Here is a 22406-nt window from a genome sequence, read left to right as displayed (position 1 = left end):
ACAAAATCCCAACTCTCAAGCAGACTGATTTTTGACATTGACTTCTAAAGATCTTAGAAGATACAGAACAAAATGTCCCATAGACGGCCCGCGATTTTCACTTGATCTCCCTTCATTTCTGTGATTTTTCTCTGAATGGGCCCCAACATTAGATTAAACAAGGTGTTAAAAGGACTTGACGATTCCCAGGCCGACCAGCAAAATCTGAATCTGGGCATTTTAACGAATCTTGGGGGGCTGGGTTTTCATCACTGTGTGTCGTTCCCTGTATCAGCTTGAGGAATGAATTCTACCGCGGAGCTAAAAGGCCTCCACGTCCAAAAGGGGGAGAAGAAGGGAAATGACTTTCAAAAGACCCAAAGGAATCAGGACAAAGTGGGCTGCGGTTTTGAGAGAGACGAGGATCTAATTTGTATCGGATTCAGATATTCTGTGTTTAAAGCACAGGCTCAGTGTGGATCAAGGCGTGGGAACAAGAGCCAGCTGACGGGCTTGGCTCTTTACCGTCATCCTCGTGAACCTGGGGAGCCCTGTCCGAGGCCTGTCTGTCTATCCTGCTCAGGCCTCACTCCCGGGATAGGTTTACAACAAGGCCACATGCTCATGTTGTCATGGTTGGTAGACATTAGTCAGTGTTGGGAAGTGAAAAATAATACTATTGCCAATAACGCGTGTCTGCTTATGCACAAACATGTTTTACACACAGACACCTCCAACCCAGCTGCCATTAATCCAGCCACGCCTACTGACCGGGCACTTCCATCTGCCTGCCCAGGCCGGGCTGGGGCTATTTCCAGAACTCCCAGCCTCAAAGAGTCTTCTGTCTCTGGTGGCCTTGTCCCAAATCCTGTCAAATATCCTGGCATGTACCCACATGGCAAATACATTTTTTTTCCCGTAAAATGTTTGAAATCATGTTTATACTTTGGCCTTTGGCATTATTTGGCTACCAGGAATATTTCATTAATAATCGCCTAGGATTTCTCTGGCACAGACTCAGACATTTTTGCTAGGTGAGATCTACAAACAGCTTCACAGAGTCTAAAGTTAACCTGAAACGTTGTCATGATGCTATCTATCTATGGATGCTCGATATTTATTCATTTCAATTTTGCTGTTTTCTTTTCAAATTGTGGAGATAATGGATTATGTGTTCAGGTCCCTGACGTGTTTTAGGCCCCCTGGGGAATCTGAAGGTCCAGTGCTGGGCCTCAAGTGCTTAATTCTGTAATAGTACCGAGGTAGCCCTGGTGCTTCATGAGGGAGGGATGGCTAACGCCCTCCCCGCCCCAAAGCCCGGGTTCGGTGAGAAGATGGAGGATTAGGTCGGGAATGACAGTAAGGCAAGAGGAAGGTAGTGCTAGACGTCCAAAAGCCCAGGGAGCACAGTCCTCCCCGCAGAGGCAAAGGTGATGTCCAGCCCATCTCAGTGGGACACGCAAGGGTGGGCGCGGTGGGTGCAGACAAGGCCCCAGGGGCTCTCGGCAGGCCTCCCCACACTTCTGCGTGCTCTCCTTCCACAAGGAGGGCTCCGTGAGGCTCTGCTTTCCTCATCAGCGAAAAGGGAGACCAACGATGTGTCATTTGCAAGGTCATGGGAAATAAAGGACTCCGGCGAAGGTGCTTTGGTGCACTTTGATATAAACACGCTGGGCGCTTCGTCCCAGTACCAGTAAGCTCACGGTCCTCGTTCTCAAACACGTCTCCGGGGGGCGAGGAGATGGCTGCCAGTTTGGGCTGGCAGCCAGGTCCCAGGAGGCGGAGAGCTGCACAGAGGTATGGGGAGAGTGGGGTTTCTGGGGGATTCAGGAATCTGTGGACAGGCGAGACCACAGTGATGCTCGAAAACAATTTCTGCCGCCCGGCTCTTTCTCCCCAGCTAGCGATCACTGGTTCTTACTTCCCAAGGAAACCATGCATTTCCTTCCTTCCGTCCTTGCCCGCCTGCCCCCCTCCCCCCCGCTCTTTCCGGGGCACATGCTTTTGCTCTCACAGCTGTATGCTCCCTGGAGGCTGCAGGCAGAGACTGTTTCTTTCACAAGTGAATACACAGCGCCTCGTGGTGTCAGGGCCACACCGAGCTCTAAATGAATACTGTTAAACTTAGTAACTGAATGAATGGAGAACTGTAATCCTTGTGCTGTTTTTCAAGGATTTGGTCTTTAGCAACATGATTATCTATTATCTTGATCGTGTAAAAATCTAATATCATGGCCTGTTTCGTCATTTTAAATTTACCCTGTGGTTTCTGTTATGCAGAAAGGTTCAATCCCCAAACGTTCCCATGGCAGAAACGTCTAGTTACCTCACTACATCCTCTCTTCCCTTCTTGCTTTGTAAAGAATCCCAGTTTTAAAAGCTGGTTACTACCCAGGTAAATGACCACATGGTCCCGTATCCCTTGCAGTTAGGTGTGGTCATGTGACTAATTTTGGCCAATGAGATTTAAATAGATATGGGGCTGACTTCCAGGAAGTTTCCTTAAAAGACAGGGGACCTGATGCCCTTCTTCCCCTTTCTCTCATCTGTCTGGAATGCAGACATGAAGGTTGGAGCACTAGCAGCCATCACAGCCCATGAGGAAGGGCACACCAGCCTGGAGGTGGTCGAATGGTGAGCAGGAAGGAGCCTGGGCCCCTGACAGCTTTGTGGGGCCGCCATATAAGCTCTGGACACTGCCATGGCTACTCTAGACTTCTGTTATGTGAGACCAAAAAATAGAATTCTATCTTTTCTGAGCCATGGTAATTTTGAATTTTTATGTTCTATTCAGCCAAACTTAATCCTCATAGATACAGCGCTGCTCGACACACCCTTGCAGGGTTCCCTGGATGAATGATTTTTTTCCAAAACCATGTTGAGCAGTGATATCACGTTGGTAGGAACGATATTTCTCCTCAACATGAATCTTATATATTCAACGTGTAGGCAGAAGCCTCTGTTGCAGAGAGGTTTTACTGTAGCCCCCGGACAAGATGAGCTCAGTCTGAATAAATGCTCAGAAGAGGAATTGCGACTTGGTTGCCTCCAAGGAAACCCCTGATTGTGAAAGACAATGAGATAAGTCCTCTCAGGCCGTTGGCAAGGATTGAGCTGCCGGCTGCCTCTCCAAAACGACCGAATCAACAGCCAGGACATGAGGGTTCGTCCCTGGTATTCATTTCATTGGTGGAGGACGTGTGGCAAAGGCAGTCATTTCCAGTTTAGCATAATTACCATTGAGCTGCTCCTTCTGACAGTAATTAGTCAACAAGCTCAGTTGCAAAGCCTGCTCCTCATTAGAGACACCCAAGTGTCACGCAGAGATGCCCGGCTCCTGTCTCGTGGGCGTGGAGGCAGGGCTCCACCCTGAAGGCTGAGGGAGGCTGTGGTCTGTCTGTGGTGTGTGGTGGGGGCAGGGGGAGGCAGCTCCATTTCAGAACATGTCAGTAGCGACACAACCTTGGCTCAGAGAGGCTTTCTAATCCTGACGTCAATTCAAACCATAAGGGAAAATATAAATTTGCCTGGGTATAGAAAAACAAAGAATTCTTTTTATGACAAAAGGTATTAATAATACCAATACTTTTGTGCAAAGTATTTTCAAAAAATTCCTCGGGAAATTAACGATGCATTTAACAATTTAGCTATAAGCGTGTCCGCTGACCTTTTCAAAAAATAATTGCATACCATTGGAAACACTCTTAATACCCAATAACAAGGAAATGAATGAAGAAATGAGAACATCCATGTAATAGAATAGAACACTATCAAGCAATTAAAAATAATGGCTATGTCTTGACATGGAAAGCTGTTCACCATATACTGGAAAGTAGACATGGCAGGTTCCAAAACAGGACGGGTGATGGGAGCCAATTCTGGTAATAAAAATGGAAGGTTTCTCACATGTGACAGAGGGAGATATACCCACGTTGTTAAGAGGGGATTTCCTGTGCGAGATGATTACAGATTCTTTATTATCTTCTTGATTCTTAATTGCCTTTTCCAAAGTCTCCTCCACGAACTATCTTAACTTTATAATAAGGATAAGAAGATACAAGTCATTAAAAAGAAGAATTTCGTCTGTCACCAGCCCGTTGATGTCCATTTTGATTTGGCTAAGAGTGCAATGCAATGGGCTTTTTAACAAGTTTTAATAACTCAGGCTTTTTAGTGAGAACATTCACTCTGATGCCTGGACACCTCCTGTCTCTAGTGTTACAGGCTTCTCAGAGATCAAGGCGCCTTTCACAGACCTGACTGCTCCCTGGTGAGATGAAAGAGTGCCCACCAGGGGCCAGCTGTGCCAGCCGCGTGCCCGAGACGAGATGCGCCTTTCATCATGGGAGACAGGACACCGGCCGGGATGGGAATTAGTCAGAAGTTCCTAAGTTTTGTGTGGGTTGCGGGTGGGGAGGAAATTCCCTGCTTTGACAGGGAGGGAACCCACCTTCGGGGAAGAGGGCAAAAGTGCCTGTCAAGTTTGGGGCAGGACCTGTATCAGGGTCCTGGTCAGGTGGAGAATCTCCCTCCTCCTGGTCTCAAAAGCTCCCAGGGCCTGGTGAGTCATTTGAGATGAAAATGGGGTTATTGGGGCTGAGTCACAGAGAATCCTGGAATGAAATATTGATAGACAGGGTAGGGGGGAGAGAGAGAAAGGAGGAAGAGGGGGAAGGAAGAGGGTGAGGAGGTGAAAAGGGGGAGAGGAAGGGAGAGGGGAAGGATCAAGGGCTTCAAGTAATTAATGGACCTTTTCTCCCCAGAGTTCCTGGGACAAGCGCTCCACCTGTCAGTGATGCTGTCTCTGCCTCTGAGGAGCTCAGGACCAGCACCAGGGGAGGAGCGGTGGAGGGAGGGGAGGCCCAGTGAGTGCCAGGCTGAGAGAGGAGCCCTACAGGCCATGCTGGGTCCCAGCAGGGAGGACTGTGTGTGAGGAGTCTGGCCAGAGAGAGAAGTGTGTGTGTGTGTGTGTGTGTGTGTGTGTGTGTGTGTCTCAATCTATCACAAACACATTTACTTTGCTGCAAGGCTGGAAGAGGGATTTCTCTAGACGCTGCTCGGCTCAATTTGTAAATGCTAGAACTCTTTAGCAAACCAGCCCAGAGAAACACCACAGCTGCATTTCCTGAGGGGACTCACAAAATTGAACTTGGTCACAGGGACTCTCCGTGGTTCCTGATGACTCAGCCTCCATTCCCGTCTCCCGGGCAGAGCATTCTACACTCCTTCGGTGGTCATAGTGAGACATGGGGACCACAGTGGGCATGCTTCACCCCCCTGCTGTTCCATTTGGCTCAGAGATGGGCATGTGTCCAAGTTGGCTCAGTGAGACCCAAGCCCGGCCCTTGGACTTGAACTTTGAATTGGGAAGCTTCTCTTCCTGCTGGGAGGGCCGGGACTGGCATTGCTGGTGGCCATTCAGCCATGGCCGAGGCTGAAGCCGACCCCAGGGCAGAGCAGAGCCAAGACGTGCAGAAAGAACATATGCCGGACACCCGAGTTCTCACACTGGTGCCCTCGTCCCTGTGCACTTTTTAGTTATGTGGGCCGATACGTGCCATCTTGGGCTAAGCCACTTGGAGGTGGGACCCGGCAGCTTATGAGGAAAGGTCAGGTCTGTGATGACCGACTGGAGCTTCCCACACTTCTGCTTCTTCCCTTGGGTCTCCTGTCTAGTAATTAACACATTATTTTCTCTGACCTCCTCTTCTCATGTGGTGGGAGCCACGGACGTTCTGCCTGTGATACAATGGGGAATGCCTGCACCCCACTCCAGTAGCTGGGTCCTTGTGCTCCATGGCTCACATCCTGGTCTTGACATCCCTCAATGTCTTGCTCTTGCCAGTCATGACCTCCCTCTCTGGGGCCAGAATCCTGTCCCTAACTCAGTTTTCTGGGACGGCTCTCCAAGGCCTGTCCCACATTCCCAGCTCCACGTGCCATCTGCAAGATGGGATCCCCTTCCTCTCTCCCCATCGGATGCCCGCAGGGGTGGGCAGCCGCATCTGAGAACATCAGCTCTGTGGTCTGTCAAGGCGCCCTGATTTGGGAGGCTCATGACTGCAGCTCAGGCAAGGCCGGCACACCTGGTGTACACGAACCCGTGCTGGCAAGTGGCACAAGTGTGGGAAATGTTTGGAGGTGGTCCCCGTGCGGTCGAGAAGTGCCAGCTCGTCACTTCCCATCCCCTAGAGACTCAGCACCGCCGGAGTTCCTGTGCTATCGTGGGCCTGGTTCGAAACACGTTCTTCAGTTCGATACACTATCCAGTGACTCTCCAGCAAATTCCCTCTTTCGCCTAAGTCAGCCAGAGCTGGTCTGTTCTTTTTTTTAAAGATTTTTTATTTATTTATTCGACAGAGATAGAGACAGCCAGCGAGAGAGGGAACACAGCAGGGGGAGTGGGAGAGGAAGAAGCAGGCTCCCAGTGGAGGAGCCTGATACGGGGCTCGATCCCATAACGCCGGGATCACGCCCTGAGCTGAAGGCAGAGGCCCAACCGCTGTGCCACCCAGGCGTCCCAGCCAGAGCTGGTCTTAAACAGAGAACCTAGACAGACATACCTCTCCCCCTATCACTGCCTGTCACGCATCTGCCCCTCGCCACCGAGTTAAGGCTTTCTGACTTGGCAGCATCCCAAGTCACACAGCGACTGCAGAGCTCCCCCCCCCTTCAGCAACAATAAGCCCACTGAAATTCCAAACTCGCTTTCTCCCCACCCCAGAGTCGCCTCTTCTGCCTCCTGTAGCAGAAGTACAAAATGACAGTGAAGCTCCCTGAAAGACAACCTAAATCAGTACGACTGCCTTCCTGTCTGTTAAGCTACCAGCGCCCTCATCTAAGGACTTAAGGAAAGCTTGCTCTTCGATATTTAAATTGCATATTTCCTTTACCAGGTACCCAGAAGGAAAAGGAAGGAGAGAAAACAGCATGGCGATTTCAGAGTCACATTATTATCGGATTTGGTATAGTTTGGACCTGTATCTAGTTCATCTGGCATTTCGGAAAGCTCTCTTGTGAAAGTAAATCCCCTTTTGGGATTGGAAACTAACGTGAGCCACGTGGCTGCCAGCTCGCTTCGCGGTAACGTGGCCGCGTGGAGACTTGGCGCATTTCCAGGTGTTTCAAATCAGGAAAATACAACATGCGTTTATTAGAAGTGTATCTAATATTTGATTATCTGTTTCTCCTATGAGAGGAAGATTAGATTTTGGAAGAGAAAGATTAATAACTTTCTTTTGCGGAGACGAGCGTGCATTTGGACCTGCATGCCCAATTTAGATTCGCTGTGAAACACTGCACCAAGGAGAGCAGCTTGTCTGCTAATGATCATTTAATTAAATCTTGTCATGAAAACACCTTCTTTCTAAGCACCGGACAGAGCTTAAGAAATGAAGACAGAAATTTTTAAAGACTATTTTTTTCCTTTGGCTTGCCATTCATCAGTGGAAAACCTAACCCCGACGTTCCATGTCTAAGTACCAGCCATGGCCGTTCCTTCCCCTTTTGACAGGTTCAGAACCCAGAGCACTAAGCAGAGAGCACACAGACTTGGCAGACTGTCTGGTTTCTATTCTGATTCCTCTGCTAACAGTCTTGAGCTGTTACTGAACCTCTCTGGATTCATAATACCCTTGTCTGTGTGTGGAGTCAGCCAACACCTTTCTTACCAAGTTGTGGTGACGAGAATATACGTCAAGTGTCTGAGAGGCAGGGGGGCCAGAGATGGTGACTTCTTTTTCTTTTTCTCAGGGACTATGCTTGGCAGACCCCTCTGGCCATTCAGAAACAGAGCCCTGAAGTCACCCTCCTGAGCTGGTCTAGTGCTGGGAAGCAGGTGTGGGGGTAGCAGCCCCCTGGAGTCAGCCTGGTCCTGATATCATCAGCCGTGAGCTCTTCATTGTGACATGGACCTTCTACTTACCCAGATCACTAACAAATTCAATTTAATGCTAGTTCACTCCTGACAATCAGGCCTGCAGCCGGAAAAGAAACACTATTTCTGCGTGCCTTAGGTCTCCAGTTAGGGGGCCGCTCACCCACCTGATGGTTTGACGCTGCAGGGAATCGGGGTCCGTGGCGTTCACGGTCAGGAGCACGCTGCCCACAGAGATGTTCTCCTGCCTGGTCACCGTCATGGGGTCTGGGTAGAAAACCGGACCCTCGTTGACATCCAGGACGGTGATGTGGACGGTGGCCGTGGAGCTGGGGCCATAGGACACGTCGGGCACCAGCGGGTCCTCATTTTCCACTTTGATCAGCAGGGTGTGAAAGGCGGAAATCTCGTAGTCCAGGGGCTGGAAAGCAGAGACGGGGGGCTCAGCGTGTGTGTCTGCTACAAGGGGTGAACGCCTTTGCCCCAAGTCCCTGCGATACCCCATGAGCCAACGTGGATGATCAGGGATGGATCCAGGTTTTGTGGGCTAACCTGAACGCAATGTGGGGTCCCCCTTAAGGATATGAAACATACAGCATACAGGTACAGAATTCGGGATGGACACTGGTAGTTTTTTTCAGATCGAGAAGTGACGACACATGACACAAGCCTCGGAGTTCTGGGGCCCCAGTCTGAGACCTCTTTAGGCGACACCCTTGCCCCGCTGACATTAAAAGGCTTCCTACCTGTAACCTGTAGCCCCATGACTCCGACACGCAGGGCGGTTCTGGGGACGAACAACTCTGAAGCCTAAGCTTTGCCCGCTACGGGGCCACCCTGCCTTGGTTACCATGGGGGGATACCGAATGGAAAAGGTAGCCCGAAGTTCCATCCTCAGTGCCTCTGTCTCACTGGCCACAAGCACCAAGGCTGGAGTCAGGAGGTCAAGGAGAGTTTCTCCTGGTACAGGTTCATTTCCGGAGAGGGCGATGTGTAGGGAAAAGGACTGGAGAGGATTGGAGACACGTGGGGTTAAACCTCCAGGCCCTTCCCCACCTGAGGGCATTTGAAAACATGCAGGGAATTTTCAATGGTCACCATGACTCAGGGGCTTTGTGATCAGATACGGGGTAGGGGCAGTGATTACCAGATACAAGGCCATGCCGGGGACCCTCCAACATGATGGTGGACGGTCCTGGCCCCAGGTCACTGAGATGCGGCCCACTCTAGGTGACTTTGCAAAGGAGGCTGATAGTACCCACCTCCCCCAGCTGCTGTGCAGAGTAAATCAGATCAGGTTCAGGAAACCCCATTGTAGACGTTATTAATATGGGGGTCCTGCCCATCATGGAATGACATGGACGATATTCACTTGGCTACTCTCTTTCCAAACCACGAGATGATGCAGGAGTGACATTTCCTGTCACTGAGGGTGCGTGGGGAGGCATTTAGGTCAGATGAGGACACGCTGTTTATTTCAAGTTATTTTTCTAATGTTGACTGGGAGAATGAGTAGCTAACTCCTCGGTCCCAGACACACAGATACTCTTGCTGGAAGGACAGGACCAGAGTGAGTACAGGGAGTTGGTTCACACTCGACTAGAAGGAAGCAAATGATAGGCAGGTTGTAAGGGCCACGGGAAGTGGGAGCAGCGTGAGACCGGGAAGCTGGGTAGAGAGCCTGCAGGTGTAAGAGCTGGAATAGAATCCAGCTGGTTGAGTCAGAGTCGGAATGACTGTAGGCAAATCATGGTACCTTCATAATAACTAAAGCCAACACACACACAGGAAATGCTGACACAGGAGTGCTTTCTGATGGTAACGGGACCCTCTCTTTGCACCTGCGACAACTCCCAGCGGGACTTAAAGAGTTAACAGATGTAACGCTCTTGGCGCCTAGGAGCTACCCAGTTATATTTCGGTCCCATCCCTGGAACACGAGAATACTTCACCACTCCATCCCTTTCTAGTAAGAGATTTCTGTCCATCCCAAGTGATGCCCCAAATATGCAACTTCAGTGAGGTACAATTCAAACAGGTGCCAGGGCGTTGCCATGCTCAGAAGACGTTCATCCTGATTAGGATACTGAAGGGCAGAAGCCTTTGGCTCACTGGGTTGTGACCACTTTGCGCTCATGCTCTGAGCAGGGCTGACATGTGGAGCCCAGCATCCAGGAGCCTCCCCCACCCACCCCAGTGCCAGGCAGACCCAGTGGGACAGCCCAGGTGCAGAGGGCCCCGGCTCCTGGCAGCACGGTGTACTTCTGGAAATGAAGTTAACTAGCAAACTGACATTTGTGAAATCCCAAACCTAGCCCAACTGAATTTTCTACCATGATGGAAAAGCCACCAGGCTGGGGTTTCTTCCCTTTGTGAGCTCCACGGGGCTCGGAACAGCAGAATTTGGGCCTGGATTTGAGGCCGACATGGTGAGCGGGGGTGCTGAGCCGTTTGCAGCAGGATGGAGTGAGGCAGACCCGGGCGGAGAAGATCTGGGTCCTGAGGGGAAGTGGTCTGGCTTATCTACACATGGCCTTTAAATAGTATGGCTAAACTGTTTCTTTACATGTTAGGTACACGTGTGTACATTTATGTTGGACATAAAGGACACATGTGTGCCTTTACAGTAAACACACATATGTATGTCTTTACATTTTTAGACGTGCATGTGTATTTGTCTATGTTACATATGTATGTGTGTGTATGTGTGTATGACAGGTGTATGCGTGCATGTGTGATAACTCTATCTGGGCTCCCTGAGATTCCAGCTGAGTCTGGAAGCAGAGCTTTGGAGTATGATTTACTGGCATGCCTTCTCAGAGGGGAGGGAGGGAGCAAGGATGTGGACTCTGCTGGAGTCCAGCTGAGGCCCAGTGCCAGGGGAGCTCTGGAAATTTCACTGACCGCCAAATTGGCCCCATCTCAGGGCAGGGGCTGGCCTTTTGCATCCCCCTGCAGTCAGGCCCACAGTGCAGGCTCTCTCCAGCGGGCAGAGCCTGGCCTGGGTTCTCCTTTCAGTGAGGGCAGTTCTGCTGGGAAGACAGAGGCTGGGAGCCGTTATCTGCTAGCACTCGGGGCTCTGGGAGTGGCAGTCCCACCTAGGAAGGGAACCTGGTGGGTGTGTTAGTCTCCTAGGGCTGTCAGAATGAAGGACTGGGTGGCTCAATACCACAGAAATCAACCGTCTCACAGTTCCAGAGACCAGAAAGCGCAAAATCAAATGTGAGCAGGGCCGTGCTGGCTCTGAAAGCTCTAGGGGAAACTTCCCTGCCTCTTTCCTGGCCTCCATGGCCTGCAGCCACCCAACTCCCGTCTCTGCCTCCGCGGTCACACGGCCCCCTCCCTGCCATATCCTTAGGAACACGGTCCTGCTAGAGGCGGGCCCACCCTCTCCACCATGACCTCAACTAAGCACATCTGCAGTGACTCTGTTTCCAAATATGGCCACCCTCACAGGTCTGGGGGCAAGGACTTCAAAATATCTTTTCTTGGGGAACATAATTCAATCCATACCTGTGGGGCACCCGTGGCTCCCCGACCCCCACAATATACATGTTTGATTTTCACCACCGCCGTTCATTATTTTCCATGACATTAGTTATCCTTTACTGTGCACCTACTGTGTGCTAGGAGCGCTCGGTGTGCATCAGCTCACCCAATCCTCACTTTACATCATAGTAGCTGGTGCTTTAGTCCCCTTTTGTCAATGAGGGAATAGGCTCAGAGAGGTTGAATAACTCCGTCAAAGTCACACAGCTCATAAGGCCCACGGAACACTTTGGCTCAGGGAGCGTGACGAGAAAGGAAGAAGAATGTGGGAGTGAAGTAGCTGGGAGAGCGGCTGCTCTCCAGCCCCGTTTCCAGGCATGTTCCCAGGCTGACATTCCCTGAGGGCAACACTGGCCTCAGCGGATTTGGGAAGTGAACAGTGCCACAGAGGGAGGGCAGAGGGGCAGTGAGTCGCACGGCACCTTTCTGGAGGGCAGGGCCGCTCAAGCGCCCGTTTCCATCTGCACGGTGCCGGCTGTAATAATTTCAGCTGTGCGTTCCCGGGGCCAAGCCACCGGGAGCTGGCACAACGTGGGTCTCTGCTCCCAGACCCTGCCTGGGCTCACGGTGGATGAAGAAGCCCTCCTTCATCTGAGGCATATGACTTTAGTAATGTGATCTGTCTGATGCAGGCTCTCTGCATCGGGGAAGGGAGGAAATTAGAAACACTTCCAATAAAGTTCCAGAGAGTCGACTCAATTACTATTTCATCAAGCGTCAAGAGAGGGTGTGAACTAGTGTCGTGGAGACTTTAAAGGCTGGGAAAGCCATCCCACACAGGAAGAGTAAAGAACCTGGGGTTTGCTGTCTGGAAGAGGGAGGGTTTGAAAGTGATCCAACAGTGATTTATAAGCCTATTATGGGTTTGGGAATCAAGGCTTTCTGGATGTTTCCTTTTCCTCCGGGTCATAAGAGAAAATACACTTAAAATGCAGGGTGGATTATGTTCAGCTGAAAGGGTAATTCTCTGACAGTTTTGGAATAGGTCTATAGAGCAACGAAGAGCATTCCTGACCAGAGGTTTTAAAGAGGAAACAGGTACTTGCTTTCCAGAACTGTTAGGATTTGGTCCTACCGTGAGGCAGGACTCCCCTGGGAACCACACAGTCCTGAAACCTGTGCTCGTTCCTCGGTACACTAACTGCTAACTGGTTAGGGCACAACTGCTCATGCTCCCCTACCCATCTCTTCCTGCAGAGAACCCAAAAGCCAGATTTGGACTTCTTAGCCTTCCTTGCAGCTAAGGATGGGTATGTGTTATCTGGCCAATGAAACATCATGGGAAATTATCTGAGAAACCACTGGAAAAGATATTTCCTTCGCTGATGAGAGGAGAGGGGCACTCGAGAGCACTCTCTCTTGTCTGTCTGGCTGCCTTCTTGCTTCCTGCCTTAGAACATAGCAGAAGGAAGATGTGGTACCTGGGGCTTTGGCAGCCATTTTGTGACCATGAGGAAAAAGCCAGAAGCATTTGCAGAGCCCCCTGCGGTCTCTCTGACACCTTGAGCTGCCAGCCAATCCTAGACTGGCCTACCTTCATCTAGTTATGGAAATCATCACATTCTTTTTATTATTTAAGCCAGTATCAGACTGGTAGTCTGTTATTTGCACCTGAGGGCATTCCTAATGAAGCAAGGGGTTGTTGGCAAAGTGAAGCGCCTGGGGAACAAGGCCAGACCTGCCTGTAGAAAGCTGTCCTGGGGCTTGACTCAGGTGGGTTGAGAAGCAGAGAGAGCCCAAGGCCCTCTGGAGGAGTTCACGTAGCAGGCAGCCAACGGCAGGGGGAGTCTCCATTTTAATTCTGAAGCAAAGGGAGTCCACTCACTAATAAAACTGAGATCCAAAGGGAGCCCCAGGTGCTGCAGGCACCTCCTCTGCAGGAATTTGTAGATGCAAACTCGTCCTCCGGCAGTGCTCATCCACAGGGCTGTGCTCCATGAGCCCCAGCGCGTCCTGGGGCCTGTGGCACCTCTCCCTCATACGCTGACCAGCAAGCGCGTGTGGGTGGGGCCCGGGAACCCGGGTTGTAACTAGCCTCCCCGGTGATGTTCCTGGATGCTAAGCTTTCAGACTCAGCATCGTCGGCCACAGTGGCGGTGTGGGGAGAGGGGAACGCGCCTTCGTGACTCTGGTTTTCTCGTAGTGTCTGTTCCTCAAGCTGTTGCACACAGGGGCCGGGGAGAACTGCGTTCTTCTAGGATTTATGATGAGGCTGTATATTTACCCAAGCTCTGTCTCCCTGCTGCAAGTTTGGAAAATTGCCTTACGGCATTTATGGATACAGGCTCGCCACAGAGGACGGCCAGTGGCCGTGTTATTTTACGACTTCCACACCTGGAAACTGCAGTGGTGGGTGCAGGAGAGCCGAGTCAGGAGCTCCTGACAACCTCGCTGTTGCCAGTGTTATTAGAGGAGAACCAGGAAGCCCCATGGGCTGTTCTTCTCAGCCAGACATCTGAGGTTCGATATGAATCAAGTACTGGAAAGAACAGAGCTTGGGAGAAACCCAGCCCCTCCTCCTCCAGAGAAGCCAGAAGTGTCTCTGAGATCTGCCATTCTCAATGGCTCTGGGGCCTGCCCCGGGGAAGGTTGTGGAACCCTGCACAAGGCTGAACAAAATCTCCCAGCAGAACCATAGGCGGATGCCCGGAACTTGAAAATAGGTGACCTTGTGGGGCAAAAGGGACTTCTCACAGATGTGAGTAAGCTAAGGACCTCGTGGGGGGAGAGGATCCTGGAGGACCCCTGGACCCCTGGCGACACAGAGGTCCTTAAAGCAGGCAGGCAGGGAAGTCAAAGGAGGAAACAGACGTGAGACAGGAGCAGAGAGAAATAGGACGCTGCTGCCTTGCTGCCTGGCGATACGAGAAAGGGCCACAAGCCAAGGAACGAGGGTGGCCTCCAGCCGCTGGGGAAGGTAAGGACACAGATGGTCTCCTAGAGCCTCCAAGAGGACCCGGCCTGCCAACCTTAGCTCCGTGAAGCTGATTTTGGAGCTCCGGCCTCCAGAACTTATATGAAAGAATATAAGGCCACCAAGGGTGTGGTCATTTGTGAAGGCAGCCCCGGGACACGACACGGGCTCCAAGGGCCAGTCGCTGTTTATCTCCTGCTTTTAAGAGAATAACCAGAACACTGCTCGGACACATGAAGAGGAAATGTAATGATCCACATTTTTGATCATAGATCTTTAAAAAACCTTTGCATATCCTGGTTTTTGCATGTCTTTGATAATTCATTATCAATCATATTGGAGAATCTGTTTTAAAAATTAACTTGGGTTGTATTTTTTAAGGTTACGTATACATTTGAGTTTCCTAGAACCTGTGCAACAGGTTGGTTTTGTGGCTGTGAGGCTCTAAGTACACTCCTAAGCCCTGAGCCTTTTTCTTCTTCATCCCTAAGGGGAGGAGACTAGGGCTGCCTTCTCCTTGACCTTCCCCAGCAGGGAGGCCCTCTGCCTGGTGTGGAGGGAGGAGCGTGGGAAGTGCCCTTACTTTGACAACAGACAGCATCCCCTCGTTGGTCTGAGGGTTGGTGTGGATCTCGAAACTCTGGCCTGGGTTTCCATTGATGATGGTGTAGGCAGCCCTCCACGCGCCTGTGGTGGGGTCGTCCTTGTCCTCAACTGTCAAGTTGACAATAACCCCCACGGCTCCTTCCTCGACGGTGGCTTGAAACTGCAAACAGAGCAGATGGTTACTGTCACTATTTGGTAAAAACAGCACTGACCCTTTATAGAGCCCTTCGACAGGCCCGGCAGTGGGTCCGTTACCCACGTCACCTCATTTCACCGTGAGCAGTGCAGGAGGGTTATGCTGCTAGGCTGAGCTGAGCCGGCAGACAGTCCTCTCCTCCTCTCGGCCTTCCCTGCACCCAGGTGAGGCCAGGAGACTGCTTTGTCTACTACTAAATGTGGCGAGAAGTGATGCTTGCCCGCTAGGAGCAGCTCTCCCTTCTCTGTGCCTCTCCTTCCATAATCTACACGCAGACAACCCCACGATCCAAGGGCAGGGCGCGGCCACAGGGGAAGGGCATGGGTCCCAAGTCCCCACAAGGAGGTGAACACCCATCCTGAGCTGTTGTTGAAGGAGAAACAGACTTACACGGAATTTGAGCCTTCAGACAATTTTGGGTGTCTTTGCTCCTACAGCCTCACTACCCTAAACAACGAGGTCACCGGGGAGCCAGGACACCTCCCTCGAATGTGGAGGGACTGGAGCTGAAACCAGGTGTTTGACTCCAAGGCCTCTGCCCAAGTACAGCCTCTCCTCTAAAGAAGAGAGCCGATTTCATCCGCCCCACCCCTTCCCCACTAAAAACCCATTTTCTAAGGAAACACATAAATCAGTTATTTGGAGCCTAGTTGTACCTGTGTTTTTATTGTAATACATCTCAAATACTTGTTGCAAGTAGGCGTGGTGAAAATAAATCAATAATGAAAAATCAGCTTTCCCATAGATAGAGAATTTCATGAGCTATCATTAGCACATTCCTTTGAGCTGGAAGCATAAAGTATTGTTTTGGTGCTTACCTCTGACACACTGCAGGTGAACAGTAATCTGTTTGCAAATATTTTACAAACAAGTAATACCAATAAGCTGACAAGAAGAAGAAATATCTTGGAATTTCAATTAGTAGGAAAGTGAATCTAGAGACAGTGAGAAGATGTCAGAAAGCGCTTGTGTTCAAAGAGAAGTAATTTGAGAAATGGGGTTTCAAAAGCAGTGGCTGATTAATTGACTTGCAAATCATTAATCATAAGCCTTAATCTTGATGCCTTGGGGGGATGGGGCGGGGACGGGAACTAATTTGTCTACCACACCTCAGCAAACCTGGGTGGGTTGTTTCCTCTCTGTGAAAGGGGCGCTGGGAAATTCTTGGAACCTGATCACAGGATGGAAAGTAGCTGGAGCAGGCAGGGACGGGGAGGATGCTGTCACACCGATAGGGCTCCAGGAGACAACGAAGTTGACCTGATTTCTGTCGAAGTAGTCCTCTTCTACCTTTCCCTCCTTCTCACAAAAATCATGGAATTCCTCAGCTTGAATCTGGACGTGGTTCTCAGCCCTATCTGCACATTAGACTCTCTTTGGGGGCTTTTTTTTTTTTTTTAAATAGCCTGGGCTCTATTCTAATTCACTGGGTTTGGGGTAAGGCCTGAGATTCAGTATTTTCTTAACTTGCCCAGATAATTCTAGGATGCAGTTCAGTTGAGAGAAGCACGATAGAGTCCAAGGTCAAGAACAGTAAGGAGGTGTCAGTATTGAGCCCACCCTGGTATTGAGAGGCTGCCTGACTTCTGCGCCGGGGGCCTGCCAGGCATCTGGCTCAGCAGGAAGGAGGGCTGGGATCAACGGCTGCTGGTCCATGGTGCTATCTAATCCCTTCAGATACAGATGAAGAAAGAGGCGCAGAGAAGGAAGGGAAGCCCAGAGTCGTTCAGTGAACCAAAGGTCAAGTCCGTGTCTCCTGGATTCCTGTAATTTCTGCTTTTCACAAATTCTATTACTCAAGACCCCATCGCTGAGGCCCGCCCCTCACCCCTGCTGCGGTCCAGGGCCAGACAACTAGTTCTCTGGCCCCACTGATCACACCGGACCTCAGCTCATCACCTGTCCTTGTATCTCTTCTGACACCTGTCCCTTAGGACACCAGGTGGGCGATGAGTGCTGAGACTGGAGGAGGCTGCGATCCCTCCGTCTGGTAGAGGTGCAGTGACATCCAGTACGGAGGTGACAAGTTGCTTTGCCAAAGTGGGTGAGGGTCACATTGCGGATGAAGACACAGAACACATCATGATTTGAGGAGGCTGGAGGCCCAGTTAGGGCTGTGTTGTTCACAGCTTTCTCCCCAGCCCCTCACATGATGCTAGGTGCGGAGAGGGGACCCAGTAAATATTTGTTGAATGAATCAGTGGTCTTAAATGCAGAGGGTGGGGCCTGGCATCAAAGGCCAGGGCGGAGAGGAACCGTGAGGCCTGCGGCTCAGGAGCCATTAAGAGGGACCGGCTGGCTGATTGATGCCTGATCCTGCCATTTGCTTGATGTTCCAGAAGGGCAGGGATGGATCGATTCCTCTTGTTCTCCAGGACATCTCTAGCAGAGCTGCCTTATGACTTTCATGGATCTTAGTTACTTTTGCCTTCACTGGTCCTTCCTACCATAATAGATTTTCATGGCTTTTAAATTTCATTTTTTTTCCTGATGTGAGGAAAAAAATTAAAATTTTCTTTGACCCTAAAAGTTCTTTTTCTTCTGATTTTAGGACCCTAGGCACTATGCCTGTGGCACCTGATGGATGACTCAGCCCTGATCCCCAGTACATAGCACAGTGCTGGACACATGAGGGTCTGATGGACGGATGGATGGGTGGATTTGTAAAATTAGTATTTAGGCCAGGTCTAAGTGGGGAAAAAAACCTGTGCAGCTTTTCCCAGGACACTTTTTTTTTTTAAATGTCTGCAACACCTACCATAGGGGCTGGCATAGAACACCTAGTGTGTTAGCAAATGACTCCAAATGGAATAATGTGGTTGTTTGAGGAATTCTCACAGTGTGTATTGTGGCCCTGATACATCCTTAGATGTAGTAAAGTGTTCACAGCTAACTTACCAACCATCCATCTACCCATCCATCATCCACCCACCCACCCATCATTCTCAACTATTCTTCATCCATCCTCCATCCACCTGTCCATCCATTTATCTTCCTTCCAGCTATCATCCATCCATCCATTCTCCATCCCTCCATTTATCCATCCACCCATCTATCCATCATTCTCTATACATTTAGACATCCATCCATTTATCTTTCTTCCTTCCATCCATCCATCCATCCATCCATCTTCCAGATAGACAGACAGGCAGATAGCCAACAACTATTTGGTGGGTGGCTTCTGTGTGCCAGGCATGATATAGTATTAAATTCTAGGGATATGCTAGAAAACAAAAGAGGCATGGCATATGTATGATTATAAAACTGTTAAATGTTAGGAAAAAATTACTACATTGAGCCTGTAGCTTGAAAGGGGAGTGGTGAGAGGGAGTGGGTGCCTGAGCCAGTCTGGGAGGGTCATTAAGGAGGAATTCCCTGAGAACTGAAAGCAGAGGAGGAGTTAAGGGGAAAGGAGAGAGAGCATTCCTGGCATCTGGAACAGCAGGAGCAAAGGCCAGTGGTGGAGGGAGCATGGTGCATTTGCAGAACCAAGGGAAGGTGGGTGTGGCTGGAGTGCAGGGAAAGGCTGGGGAGAATTGTTTGCCATGGGACCCCAGAGGAGGACACAGTCAGATTGTGCAGGGCTTTGGGGGCTACAGAAAGGCATTTGGAATTTATCTTGAAAGTAAAGTGGAGTCTAGTCAAGGAACTGGGTTATGTTTAAATCTACTCTTGAGAGAATTTAGAAAAAAAATCTTTAAGTATAGAAAACATTCAACACAATTATTATAGTCTTTGTTAAGGCCATTATCTGATTCTTGCATAAACTACAAAGCCAGTTTCCTTGAGCATCCATTTAGAAACTCATTATTGCTTAATTAAATACTCATTCTATTAATTCTATTCAATGTTTTAACCCCATTATGTAATTCAAGATGGAAAATTAAATAGATTAAAATGAAATAGCACCATTTTATATTTCTATAGCAATGCTCACTTTGTGATTTAAAAACAATAGACAGACATTAATTTAGCATACCAGAGCACGAGGAATTATTGATTGTAACATTACTTCCTTTAATTGGAAAAAATAGATAAAGTCACTTTTCTGTTAAACTGTGTGGTAAATCAAATACCAGACGCGAAATGTATTTTTACATAATCAGTGTGGGTGATTGGCTTGGGACATACTGAGGCTCATTAGCTCCCTCCCTTGTATTCAGAACTGAGTATTTCATTCTGCTTTCTTTGACAATGTGGGGTGAGTTTTGTGATAGACATTTAGGAAGAGAATGCCTGGACCTTCCAGAAAGGTCATCCATCACCAGGGGGAAGACGGACTTCCATTTTATTTTACACCAAGGATAAATTCTCTTCCTCATTGAGCAAATGGTTGATTTTTAGTTAAGGTTAACCTGAAATTGGAAATAATAATCAGCAGGGTAGAAAGCCACAGGTAGGGAAGAAATGACAGTGCATGACTTTAAGGGACTGGACATCTACAAGCTTGCATGATGACTAGAGTCCAGGTTCATGAACTGTCAATGATGACGTTTCATGGATGGTGAACTTGAAAAGTTGGGATGTAGTCATTTGATCCTGGTTTTGGGAAATTAAAAGATAAGGTCCCAAAAAGTTTTATAAACTTGAATTTCTATTCATGAGGTTAAAAGCGTGCAGGAGAGATCATCAGAAATTTAACTTGCAAACAATCTTATGAGTCTATATTTACATAAAGGATTGAGCTCATTGGAAAAATCTGATCTCTTGCTGATAGCCTAATGGGTAGAAACTGTGATTGCTCGGAATAAGATAATACGTTTAAGGATCTTGGCACATTGCCTGGCATAGGGTAAGGAATCAGTATTTGTTAGTAAGGATGATGATGATGGATTTTGTTTTGTATCTTATGAAATTCTTAATAGTAAATTGGAGGATATGGCTCAAAACCCTGCGACTCTTTCTGTTCTTATCATTGCCTTTTAACGTATAATCTACATAGATACCTTATATCCTTGCAGTTGGTGTGGAAAAGCTCTTCTCTTTTCAGTTAAGTGTATCTGACACTCACATACTTGCTTATCCCTGGTTTGCTCTAATAACAGACCCTTTAGTTCCAAGGCAAATGATGTTAACCTACAGCACCCACATTGAGAAGGGATAGCGGTATTAGATATCTGGTTTCCTCCTATCTATGATTAGGATCAATCCCAGGATATAAAAAAATGAAAGAACTCCTTCTAGTAAATATCCTGTAAGTGTCTATTGCATGCCAAGGAGTCCATCAGAGGCAGGAAATAAAGCAGCAAATGAAAGGGACATTATTCTCTCTTCTCGGGGGCTTGGAGGTCAGTAGATTGACACATTTCCTCCCACTCACCCCCTTTCTTTATGTTTTGCTGACCTGTGACATATCAAAACATGTTGTTTTCTACCATTTCTCCACTGTCATACATCCAAGGCTGCACCTGTGGCCAATTACGGATGCTTTTATGTTTGGACATGATTTGGTTTCCAGCTAACGGTCATTTCAATACACGGTGTTGGATCATTTGGATATCCATGTGGAGAAAACAATGAGTCTTGATCCCTACCTCACACCACACAAAACATGTGAAAGGTAAACTATAGAGGTTTTAGAAGAAAACATAGGGGGACATTTTAATTCAGCTTACAGTTAATGTTTATGGGCACTATATATATATAATATATATATACATGTTGCATATATGTAATATAATATGTAAAATATTTTAAATATATAAAATAATACAAAAATATAAAATGTAATTATGTATGTGAAGTTCACATACATAATAGAACATATATAATATTTAAACAAAAATTTTAACAAGTACACAGAGTTCTAAATAAAGTTCATTCAGTATTTTAAAGAAGCCTTTATGTCTAAGAATGATTAACAACAGAGACCCACAAGGGATTCTGAAGGTGACTGGCTGAACCTTAAGCCAGCCCTCAAGAACTGGACCTACTGAGTCTTTCTGTAGCCATGTCCCAATAGGACATGGACAGACAGGCCCCCAAATGTCTACAGAAACAAGATGGGAGGAGAACATTCGGGAACCCACTAGACAGTGGTATTTTTTTTTTTTTTTTAAGATTTTAATTATTTTTTTGACAGAGAGAGAGACAGCCAGCGAGAGAGGGAATACAGGCGGGGAGAGTGGGAGAGGAAGAAGCAGTCTCCCAGCGTAGGAGCCTGATGTGGGGCTCGATCCCAGGACTCTGGGATCACGCCCTGAGCCAAAGGCAGACGCTTAACGACTGAGCCACCCAGGCGCCCCTAGACAGTGGTATTTTTGACTCTTTTCTCCACCTGGTTAAAATTCTGTCATCGCTAAATACCCCTTTCTCTTTGAAGATGAGGAGTGGTGCCAGAGCTTTGGTTTTCAAAACTCATGGAAGATAATTCACACAGTGAGAAGTAAATCAGATGCTAGAGCCTGGGCTCCCAGCAACTGTGAGCAGAAACTTCCCTGTCCTCTCAAGCAGAGACAGCTTGGGGCATGACCCTCCCAACTGTGAGCTTCTGGAGATTGAGGTTCTTGTCTCTGATTCCCCAAAATGTCAGATCTTTCATAAGGTGAGAGCACTATAAGTAGACATTACATTTTAGGATTTTTTATTTCTTTTGAGAGACAGCATGCATGTGAGCCCATGCATGTGTGAGCAGAGGGTGGGGGGTGCAGAGAGAGAGGGAGCGAGAAAGAATTTTAAGCAGGCTCCACGCTCAGCATGGAGCACGATGCAGGGCTTGATCCCAGAAGCCATGAGATCATGACCTGAGCTGAAACCAAGAGTTGGACACTTAACCGACTGAGCCACCCAGGCGCCCCATTTTGGGATCATCTTTATCTATGGAATAAAAACCTAAGAGGAGAAGATGCCAGTGTATATGCGTCCGAGGGTCTCACAGTGAAAATAGTGGCCAGATCTTCTCTCTTCTCACTGAGAAAAAGGCAAGCGAACTAATTGTAGTTCAAATGACAGAAACAACTGAATTCTACATGGTGGAGGTCAGTCTTCCTTTTCTGAGGATCCTTAAGGAAGATCTCAGCCCCTGCTGAGAAGAGTATTCTAGGAGGCCATCTGTGTCATGGGATCCCAGCTTCCTTGGCCAGAGCTGATTGGACCCAGGAGTGGTATCTGACTCACTGATGACCAATCCATTGTCTGCTTCACGAACAATCAGATGTTTCTCTAAGAAAGTGAACTCAGAGAAATAGAGGCTATAATGAGAGAGTCCTTAAATCCTAAGTTTCCAAGTAGTTGAGCATGGGGTGACCTTTTTTTTGTTCCTCGGACACCGATGACTAGATGCATAG

The 22406-nt window shown here is 48.6% G+C and overlaps 1 protein-coding gene across 1 annotated transcript in view; it reads right to left on the bottom strand.

Annotated features, from left to right (window-relative positions):
• Positions 1-22406, bottom strand: part of CDH13 (cadherin 13) — a 981274-nt gene that overhangs the window by 79422 nt on the left and 879446 nt on the right. The window contains exons 9-10 of the mRNA XM_008689752.2: positions 14902-15084; positions 8023-8276 (exon numbers count right to left, since the gene is read on the bottom strand). Coding sequence (XP_008687974.1) covers positions 8023-8276; positions 14902-15084 — 437 coding nt within the window. The remainder of the gene's footprint in view (positions 1-8022; positions 8277-14901; positions 15085-22406) is intronic.

This window comes from Ursus maritimus, unplaced genomic scaffold, assembly GCF_017311325.1.
Source record: "Ursus maritimus isolate PB19 unplaced genomic scaffold, ASM1731132v1 scaffold_19, whole genome shotgun sequence".
Taxonomy (NCBI): Eukaryota; Metazoa; Chordata; class Mammalia; order Carnivora; family Ursidae; genus Ursus; species Ursus maritimus.
This window is presented reverse-complemented; position numbering and strand designations above follow the sequence as displayed.